Below are 10,631 nucleotides of genomic sequence, written 5' to 3' on the forward strand. Positions count from 1 at the left end.
CCCTGTGAAGCCGACTTAACCGGTGCAACATCTGTGTCCCACCATGAGCACGAGTTCGAACCAAAAGAAAGTGATGAACTTGATTTGAGCGAGTTCGACAAAGACACCACTCCTACGGCAGCCTTCAGAGCGGGTGAACCGTGTAAGTCCGTGTACGCCCTTAGACATATACTATAGCATGGCAACCTTCGAATTCATGTAGACCGCTTCCATACCGAGGAACATCCCACGAGACGTCCGTTCCTTTCAAGACAAGTAAGACAGTCCCTGCTGCGCCTTGGAACAGACCCTACTGCCTGCCGTATTAGGCTCGGAAGCGGGAGTTGCAGCAGCAACGAAAACGGGCACGAACTACCGCCAGCGGCAAAGGGAAAGGGACAACAAAGCGGCATAAAGGCGTGCCGGCATCACCGAAGACATCGTTGGCTAGTCGAGCCACAGCACGAGATGGGCAAGCAAGATTAACAAGTTTCCTGGTCCCGAAACACCATCTGTAAAGGCTGGACAATGCTCCCCGACTATTTCCGTGACACAGCAGGAAACAAGGGCAGGAAATGATCCGCTGTCTGCCCAGCATGCGGCCGTAAGCCAGTTGAACAGGCCGCAGAGCTGGTGAACAAGATGTGAAGAGGTTCCTCCGCAACGTTTTGGGGGAAGCCAAGACATGCAATCACCTTTAGTGCAGTCTGGTTAGGTGCATTTTGAGCAGTTCCATCACTTGACGAAAGTTGGCCAAGGCAAACGGGGTGCATGCAGTGAGCCGAACTACCTTGGGAGTTTCCGCTCCGCAGACTCGGGTCGTGTACCTCGTAGACGACAATAACACGTCGGAGTGCGTGGCTCAGAGCAACGATCTCCGGACCTCCGCCCCACGTGTTCGGCAGGCGCATCCTTTCGCAATACGCCGCGGGAGTTGTATTGTAGTCCGCCGCAGCCAGATTGACCAGGCTGCTACGCGGCAGCACCTCGTCGCCTTCTAGTACGAGGGTTGAAACATTTGTATCCTGTAGCGTGTCAACTGCTAGCTGCAGCAAAACGTCAAATGCAAACGTGGACGCACCTGAGGGGGCACCTTATACACCACTTGGATGCGTAGAGTGTGGTACCACTATGTCGCGCGTAACAGCGAGCAAGGTCGTTGTTCCCGATCAGCGCAACTCACCTGCCGAAGAGAGCCGATCATGTCCAGGAACGCAGGATCATTAAGATCTGCATGCGTCTCAAAGGCACTCCACCATAAGCATGCAGCCACTGACGCGAAAAGGCAGGCGCCGTCGCCGGGCACCTGATTCGGGCAAACACATACACTGGCACCGAACCACCATATCTATGTCTCCGCACGCGCGTTTCACGTTGCCTGTCCCGAAAGTCCAGTGGGCAGACGAGCCATCATAGCGCACTTACTGCAATAGTGGAATAAAGCGACTCACCTCCCTAGCATGCATGCGGTAGGGCATGTCCCTAACTTCTAGGCATCCCGGAAGAAGGTTGTTTACAGATTCGTCCGAAATGAGGTCATCTCTGCTGCCCCGGGAAAGCCTCCTCAAGACGGCATCAGCAACGTATTCACGAGACGTGCAGGGGTGGCTCATCTGCAAGTTATCGAAGTCGGTTGGGGAGTCTGAATGAAACATCCTGCCATGTTTGTGTGGTGGGCGGGTTGTTCTCGGCGAGGCTTTGCGCCTGGAGGCTTGTGGCCGCCAATGAAATATCTGGTAACACATATAACATGACATGACATTACAGCCTTTTCTGCCTGCTCAGAGCCTCACGTGGAAGGAGTTTTTCATGCTCGCCCACCCCCTGGGACGGCTTTATCCCGGCCCTGAGTGTATGCGCGTTACTCGATGTTCTATGGTAGACCGATGTGGAGGTATATAAATGTCATACCGTACCTGTGGCATAAGAGCGTTCCCGACGAGTAGTCGCAAACTCTGAGATGGAAGATGAGGCTGCAGGGCTGCACACCTTTGGACGAAAAGAAACGTAAGGATCGCGACGAGAGATCTCATCGTGCCCCCCGAGAATCGTACGTCGACGATCGGCAGGACCAGTTCCAAGCATCGTATTTTTCACTACGCTGCGTGTCTCGGGCGTTGAAAGTTAGCACGAGCATGAAATGAGAAGTTGCTACGGCGTGTTGGCAAGGCTATTAAGGCGGTTACTCTTTGGAGCGAGGCGAGCTTCCGTCCTCCACACGGAACCCGGGTGTCATGGTCACCCAGTCACATTTTGCGACAAAGGAGGGAGGTGGGTTTCCGACGACGCTACAAGGGGACTTTCGCGCAGTGGAAAAAATGATCACCATCACTCTAACGCATATGTTTGGTGTTAGATCGCCGGTGAACGGACGCAATGCTCAGAGGAGCGGAAGAAAAAAAAAGGAGTAGCCGCATGCCGTCCTCGTAGCCTCGGCGGATGGAGACACGAGCGGTAGACGCCGTCGCGGAGACGCCAGTCGTCCAGCAAGCGAGAAGGCAGGAACTGCATGCCATCTAGACAGCTCGTCCGGATATCGGAAGTCCATTGTGGAGCTGTCATTTCGAAAAAAACACATACACCAAAAAGAAGACAAGTGATGTTTTCTGGGCTGTTGCCGCAAGTTTTTCCAAAGAACGGCACTCGTGGATTTCCATACCACTCAGCGCAGGAAGTGCTTCATCTCGTTGGCAATGTCCAGCCCTCCCTGCATGCATGGTTCTTCAGAATTCGCTCGCTCAAAGTTCAAGCAGGTGTTCGGATGACTTGAGATGGTTCGTTACCTGGCACTGAATTGACACGGCCGCCTTGGGCCACTCGCGCATTCTCCCGTCTTAGACTCACAATGCCACCGCAGTAGCAAGCGGGAGGACGCCTGACACACGTTGGTGACTTGACGCCCCCTCGTGAGCTCTCCTGTTTTTCGAGTCGGTCCTTTTTAGTAGGTGCTTCTGCAGGAGTGCTGCAATTTTAAACTCAGTCAGCAGTCCACCTGTTGACAGCCTACTGGTGCGAGGAGGAAACTAGATGCCTCGGCCTTCTGTATGCCGCAACAGACGCCAGAGGCAGCGGCCTTTGGTGGCCCTGGCAGAAAGTTCACCCCCCCTTCGAGCTATTATTAACACCTACCAGGAAAACAATGCAACATTTTAAGCAACTTGCGTCCGAGAATGTGCTCTCTTTCTCTTTTTTCAGTGCTGTCACAGGACGAGACAGGTCGCCGGCGTTCGTGCATCACTTGTCGAGTGATACGTGATTCGCGCCCACCGAGCGCCTTACTGCAGATTTAACAATCCACTCTCTCCCGTGCATTTTCTGTGGTACTCTTCCACGTTGTTTCGATGTATAAGCATGTAGTGACGGAAAGAGTGTTGTGTGGCATCGCCACTTTTTGCACAGGCAGAACGTATCTTCTCTTCGGAAAGGCGTGTGCTCATTCAGATGCTGGATCTTGGCAATACTATTCTGCCACCAAGACAGGTGGAACCTCAAAGAAGAACACAACGTCCACAGGCGGTATGTCTCGATGCAATATTCTCACAGGTTTAATGCCTACGACGAAGTGAAAGAAAAAATATAAACCGGGGGGAAATGCTTTCTGTCGTTTTCACCGTAAATCCTAACGAGTGTCCCTGGACCTCCCCGGTGCTCTCGCTACAACACCGAAGACAGAACAGACTCTCAAAGGCCGTGTACTACACGGACACATGCGACGCCTACACAAAGCGACTCCCTCGCGGAAAAAAACGTGAAAGAAACAACATGCTCCGTCGTGCATTTTGTCTCATGGCCATACACGTCGGTCACCCCCTCGGTGTCTCTGGCGCTCCCTCTATATATCCGTAGCTGTAGACGCGTTAACATCAACAAATAGATATCGATAGAAGCACGCCTCTTGGTCAAAGCATACACCGAAGAAGGCTAGGATATCCACGCGTGGGCCGACTGTATCTCCTGTATGCATGCACGCAGTCGTTGACGTCCGAGTCCTGTTCCGTCACTTTCTCTGTAGGATACCCCCTGCGTGTGTGTGAAGACACCGTGTGGGGTTCGTCGGCGCTCGTCTTCTTTATCCTTCATCCACCGACAAGAATGGATGGGGCATGCACGTGTGATGCACTTGTGTCCTCCCCTTCCTGGTTTCGCTCCGTTCCCTTCTATCTCAGATAGTTGACTGCTTCCCTGTGTTTGGAGCACTTGCACGCGAGCAGAAGACAGATGGGTTGCCTACAGAAGTGTCGGCCACTGTTGCCGTTCTTTCCATTCTTCTTTCTGCATGCGCGTCTCTCTCTGCAAACAGATGTTCCCTCGTTTCTCGCCCCTTTTCCCTATTGCGTGTGTCCCTCGGCATCTCGCAACGCAGACTTTTCAACCTGGTTCGCGTCGGCACCCCCTCGCGTCTTCAGCTTTCTTCATTTGCTCAAGAAATTCCCTGCAACTCGACACCCGCGCCTCGTCGCAAGTCGCCGTCCTGCGCCCGGCCCCTCCAGGAAGAAGCGAGGGGGGGAAGGACTTGCAAACCCTGGCCCTTGATCAGCTGCGAAAGGTCGGCGAGAAAGGAGCGAGAATTGTGAACAGTCGATCCGCCTAGCAGAATCGTACAGCCGGTCTGCTTCGACAGCTCGGCCATGTCCCGCGCCTCTTCGAATGTTGTGCCGCCCACCATGAACACCACCACCTGGCAAAAGCGACACGAAAACAGGGACGGAAAGGCGACTCAAGCACGGGAAGAGAATGGAGGGAATCCGGGCGGAACGCGCGAGCGGGAATCGCACGAGGCGGCGAGAAGCGCCATCCCAGAAAACGACACAGGTACCAAAAAAATCAAGAGATCTCGTGCACGTACGAACACAAATACAGCCAGATTTTCAATCACACACAAAAAAGAATCAGAAACCCCAAAATTGGAAACCGGAGACCGAACGAAAAAGAGACCCGCGTTGGCCACAGCTGCCTAGGAATCACTTTGAAACGCGCGGCCCTCTCTCACTGATCCCCCTCGCCCCTACCGTTTGCGGCTTTTCGCGAGACGGCTGAAGGAGGTGTGGAGCCGAGGCAGCTGCGCCGTACTCCACCGGAGGCGATACGGGGTAGTGGTCCGTGGATAAACGACCTGGCGCAGATCCACGACAGAAACACGAAGAAAAGATAGGCCTACAGCGGTTTCCAGCCGAGACGGGAACGGACGAAAAGGATGCGAAAAAGGTGGTCAGAACAGTCTACATCTGGCTTCTCGAGAACCTTCTCTTCGCTTACCTAGACGCCTAATGCATAGCCATCGATATGTGTGTGTGTGTACATCAACAGTTATACTCGAGCCTAATGAATGCTTCTCCTATATACACTCAGACGCGTGTGGGAACAAGGCGGACTGTGAAGCAGTTCAGATCGGGAGGGAACGATGAGGAGAGAGAATGACACGTCCCGTCGGGCGGCTTTCCTGTCACGGTCAGTTCATGTCCAGAGACGTGCGAGAACCCAACACCCGACAAAACACAGAACTGGAACAAGTTCCTGTGCGTGTGCGTAGGAAGGCCTAGTTTTACTGCAAGGCACCCGAATCTCAAAGTCTCAAAGCCTGTAAACCTTGAGAACACACACTCCACTCTGTGTGCACAAGTGAGTCGAAACAGAAGAGAAGAAGGCCTCCGGTTCAGCAGAGACAGAGTTTGTCCTACCTCTGATGAGACTTTCAACAGTGAACCAGAGAAGGGACCTGTGCTGCGTGTACACATTCGATGTTCCCTACACGCACCACACCACCCAGCCGACACTCCGATGTGGCCAAAACACGGACGAGAAGGCGGCGGTCACCTTCGAAAAAACAGCGATTGCGCGAAAGAGAGAACCACGCTTGTTGGGGGCTCGGTCGGAATACGTGGCGCCTGCGAGACCACGTCGGCGTTGCTGAGGAGCGAAAGAATGAGGGGAAACTGTAAAACCCAGACGGGACTGGAGCTCTGTGTCCTGGGCATATGCCAGTATGCGGGTTAGCATCACGCGCTAGGTAGATGCGAAAAGGGTCAAGACAAATGGAAGGCCTCAGGCTTCCGGTCCCACTGGTGCATGCAGCCCTGGCAGGTTAGTCCTACCTTCAAACCGCGCTGTATGGTATTCTTGGCCACAGCTAGGAAATTTCGATTCGAGAACAGATCTGCACTCCGGGCGTGTCTTCCCGCGTACTGCGTCATCGCGCGGACGAGAAGAATTTCTTCCTCCTCAATTCCCGCACGTCTCAGCCCCTCCGTCAGCTCGTGAATTCGCGGGTCTCCTTCGTATCTGAAAGTGACGGGGGCGAGAGAAGAGAGGGAGTTGAGAAAGCGCAAAGATAGACGGGAGCAGCAGGAAGGACATGCATCATGAATCGTAATGTTCTCCAGGGAGAACGGCTCTGATCCTCCTCGGGCCCAGGTGTCTCGAGAACCCACGCCTTGCAACGCGATCGACTTCCTTGTATGTACAGCGCAGCGGCTCGGGCGAAGCGTCCAGACGGGAAACCGTGGGAAGCAGAAAAACGCAGAAGCGCATGACACATCGGACGAAAAACGCGAGAAAGGAGAGCCTTTCTCGTTTGATGTGCTCTGTGTTTGCACGGCCAGACATTCGTTTCCCTTGCAGTTTCTCTGCGCGACTCCTTTGACAGGGACTTACCTGAGAGCGACGAGGAGAACCAGACGAAGTTTGTCCATGTTGCTGATTCGGTCGTTGCGAATGACATCGGCCACTTGGGCAAAGTGATCGCTGCGCGCCTCTTTGCACGCAATTTCTTGTTCGAGCGACGAGACGTCGAGGAGCGCCCGGTCACTCACGATCTTGGACAGAGCGTGGATGACCGCGACATGTTTCGACACATTGCCTGATGCATGCATGCAGGAAGGCCGCAGGCTAACCAAAACCGTTTCCCAAAATGGAGGAAAACTGAGAAACGAGGCGTCTGTGAGGCACTTCCCAGACGCAGAAAGAAGACACGGAGGCTAAGAGGCAAAGCGATGATTGCCTTTCAACGCTAAGTGCGGTGGTGTGCCTGGGAGGCCGGATCAGTCAAAAAAAAACAGGAAAAGGCAAATGGCTAATGGGAAGAGGAATCGACTGTTATTCCGCTGCGTCGCTTAAGCACCTGCTAGTTTTCGGACTTCCGGATAGGCGTCCACGAATCGCTGCATGTCTTCCACAGACTCCAGTTGTCCTGTCGACTCCGTCTGAAGGCCAGAACAGGGACAGAACATTGGAAAGGCTCTAGCCCCTTTCCGCATGCCAATTTACACATCTCTACACACCAATACCTACGCATACGTAAAACAGTCATTCATATACATATATATATATATATATATATATATACGTGTACATACATACGTACTTACATACATATCGAAGGAGAGAGCACGAGCATGTGGATTCGAGAAACTCGAACTGGGGATTTGTTGAACACGCACAGGGAAATCTCAGCGCGTCACATCCTGTATGTTCCGGGTGGAGACGCGTGTGAGGGCGGCCCAACCCTAGTTAAGATTCAGATAGAAACTCGCACGGGGACGTTCACACCAAGAATCAAGTGGAAAAGCGAGCAAGGAAACTGAAGGATCGGACTGACTACTGTTTTCCTCGGATGCCGCGACGCAACCTTCAGTCCCCTGAGTAGACAGTGCGTGCGTGTATAAACCCTAAACCCTTGTTTTAGTAAAAACAACAGGCGTGTGGGGATCTTTTCTGGCGCTTCGATGACTTGAAGAGTGCGTGCTCTGTACATATGTCGGGAGTCTCCTCTGTGCGTCGATCGATCCTGCGTTTCAATCGAACGCTTGAGGAGGTTTTACCTCCAGCAGCCCCGATCGTCGCCTTACCTTGGACTGATACTCGCGAACGTACTTCTGGACGTTGAGGCCGAGATCTCCAAAGTTGGAATCAAGATTCTGGAGAAACAGCGACGGAAAAGACCCGTTTCAAGTTTTGCGAAACGAGAAATCCCTGCTTTCTGATCGTACGAGGCGCTCCTCTGGGTCTGACAGCCCTGGCGCCTTCAACGCAGCCTGACCCGCCCCTGCCACAGAACGCGTTTCGTGACAAGGAGGCTGTGCAAAAACGAGAGGCCAGAGACAAAAACACTTTCTCGGCCCCATCCACTCGTGGTTGGACAGCAGGTGTTTCGTCGAACTTCTAAAGAAGAGCGAGCAACCTCAGAAAAGTAAGGGCAGTGGTGAGGAGCTAAGCGTAGTACAGCGATCTGCGAACGGAGTTTTAAGCCAGCGTTGGACTTTTGTTTACTGGAGAAAGGTCGTGATAGAGAAGGAAGAAGCCGAACCGCAGACCAGGCTTCGGGGCAACCCGTGGACGACGCGCGAGACGGAAAGGGCTCTGCCGTTCCGTGTACCACCGTAGAAACACACCAGTGCCCCACCCCTTTATGCAGAGGCGGTCGCTTACGTCACGGTAGAATTTATCTTGCATTGGACTCATGACAATGTCCAGGAGGTCTTCTGTCGTGCCGGGGATGCGCCGCATGTCCACACGGTTGTTTTGAATCCCAATCAGCTCGTGAAGCATAGCCTGAGGTGTCCAAAAACACCGTAGCAAGGCGGGGACTGTTTCAGGAAATCGGGGCGGCTGTCGTCCTGAGGGAACCTGGCGGAGCCTCCCAAGGCCCCAGAAAGGGCGTCGCTGCGTTCGGCGTTTGTTTCGAAACGACTGTCGCGACCGCATCAACGGGGGGAGAACAGACAGAAGACAAGGAAACGCACGCGAGGTGTCCACCCCCCCGCTCGCGGGCAGCCTCTCAAAGCTGAACTTCTGTGGAACGCGAGAGGAGGCAGCGAGGTGAGAAGCCGACTCTGGCAAGTTCGGTCCTTTGGGTGAGGACAGCCGCAGGGAAACTCTAGCTGCCGCAATTAAGGTGAATGGCGAATGCGTACTCTGTAGGTCCACTGATTCAGCAAAGGAGTGACCGGGTCCTCGCGGCGATCGACAATCAGAAGGATCAGTCTACTTCCGCCGTTCGACGAGCTCCCTGCTGACGCATCTGCTGATAAGGACAGCGGAGAAAAGGCAGAGAGAAAAACACGGAAGCTCGACAAGCGTTTGAGGAGCGCAGCACATGATAGGTGCGCCGACTCGTAGCTTGGCGTGAAAGGCCATCAAGACGACGGAAGATTCGGACAGTGACCATCCGCGCAATAGCGCTGGTAAAGACACTCGAGCGCATCCTGGGTTTTCATGTCGCGCGGAGGGTTCTTGCAACCGCGCAGAAAAGGAACGATCTCTACGTGAGTTTTGTTTTTAGTGCTGTTGTCGCAGCTTCTTCCGTTTCTGTGTACCTGCTCGCCCGGGCAAGGATCCTTGGGGCCTTTTGTCGAGAAGGTCGGCATTCTCGGATAGGCGCATCTGAATCGCCGCAGCAAGTCGCTTGCTGACGACGCTGTTGGACTGGAAGCGAACGAGCGGGAAGATGCGAAGGAGAGCGACGCACGAGAAGAGGCCGTCCAGCATCCTTTGAAAAAGCGACTCTTCGTACGGCGTCCACAGCGATAGGTCCTGGGCATGCAGCGGCGCAATGGCCAAGATGTTGAGAGTGAAAACGTGGGGGTCCAGCGCATACAGGTCGACGTAGAACTCCTCCACCTGGGCACACGGAGAGACACGGAAGGGATAGCGATGCAGGGACAGGACCGGCAAGGCAGAGACAAGATTGAAAACACGAATCGACAGCGCCGTGTCGGCAGGCAAAAGCGCTTCGCACGGGGGGACCGGAGAAACCGAGGGAGGCGAGAAAGCCAGATGGAGAGATAGATCCTCAGGGCCCCCGAGCGACTCTAGAGACACCGAGAGAAACTATGGTTGGACGCCAAATCAAAACAGAGGTCCCACGAAGAAAGAGGAAGGCGAAACACGCGGTTCTGGTCATGCTCTACCTGCACAATTTTGTCTGCTTCATCTTGCTTCGCCAAACGCTGGAGAAGTTGCGGCTGCTGGTGAACGGAGGACGTAAAGAAAAGATAGATATCCTTGAACCGAGCGACGGGGTCCGGCTGTCTCCTCGACGGATCTTCTGTCAACGGGACTCCGTTCTGCGCGTCGCCGCCTGCGTTGGGACGCCGACTCTGTTGATGAAGGAGTTGCAGAAGAAGCAAAAGGTTTTCATTTGTTGGCCGGAGAAAGCAAACGCAGCTGAGGTGCTCGAAGCGGCCTCGAGGGAGAGCGTCGATGCGATCGACCAGGAAAACCTAAAGAATGAAAGGGAACACAGAGAAAAGTCGGAACAGATGCCGGGGAACTGGACCTCCTCCTGTGCACCCGCGTCAGTGTGCGTCGAGGTGGAGTGTGCCTCTGGGCCTTATGTGCGTTGTGTTTGTGGATATGCATTTCGTCTCAACAAGATGTGAAAAGAAGAGGCAAAGTCAGGGGCAGAAGACCGTAAGTGACAGGAGCACTCGATGCCGCAGGAGGACCTATCCGTGTGTACGGTCACCAGGATTCTGAGGCTGGGTGGTCTCTCCTCGTACCTCTTTCTGAAGAATGTCTGACTGAGAGACGGCCGTGGAGACAATGCCCGTCGTCTCTTGGTCAAGAAGAAGAACTTTTGCCCCCGGAACTCGCTCAAGGATTGCCCGAATGTGCTGGCCCACGAGCACAACGAGGTCTGTGCAGGACCCCGCCAT

General features: G+C 54.1%; 2 protein-coding genes across 2 annotated transcripts; both read right to left on the reverse strand.

Moving 5' to 3' along the window:
• Positions 1-518: 518 nt before the first annotated feature.
• On the reverse strand, positions 519-2,012 carry NCLIV_035740 (putative cysteine protease domain containing protein; the record flags this gene model as incomplete). Its single annotated transcript, XM_003883776.1, has 4 exons — positions 519-1,025; positions 1,163-1,285; positions 1,431-1,592; positions 1,896-2,012. The coding sequence occupies 4 exons, from the start codon at positions 2,010-2,012 to the stop codon at positions 519-521; spliced, it is 909 nt and encodes a 302-aa protein (XP_003883825.1).
• A 2,387-nt stretch (positions 2,013-4,399) lies between these two features.
• NCLIV_035750 (putative vacuolar protein sorting-associated protein) lies at positions 4,400-10,631 on the reverse strand (the record flags this gene model as incomplete). The annotated part of the gene is made up of 12 exons (XM_003883777.1): positions 4,400-4,657; positions 4,989-5,092; positions 5,658-5,724; positions 6,072-6,258; positions 6,631-6,835; positions 7,097-7,178; positions 7,824-7,892; positions 8,404-8,526; positions 8,889-8,998; positions 9,291-9,594; positions 9,885-10,196; positions 10,476-10,631. 12 exons carry the CDS (start codon positions 10,629-10,631, stop codon positions 4,400-4,402), a joined length of 1,977 nt encoding a protein of 658 aa, XP_003883826.1.

The sequence above is a fragment of the Neospora caninum genome, chromosome VIII (genome assembly GCF_000208865.1).
Source record: "Neospora caninum Liverpool complete genome, chromosome VIII".
NCBI classification, from domain to species: Eukaryota; Apicomplexa; class Conoidasida; order Eucoccidiorida; family Sarcocystidae; genus Neospora; species Neospora caninum.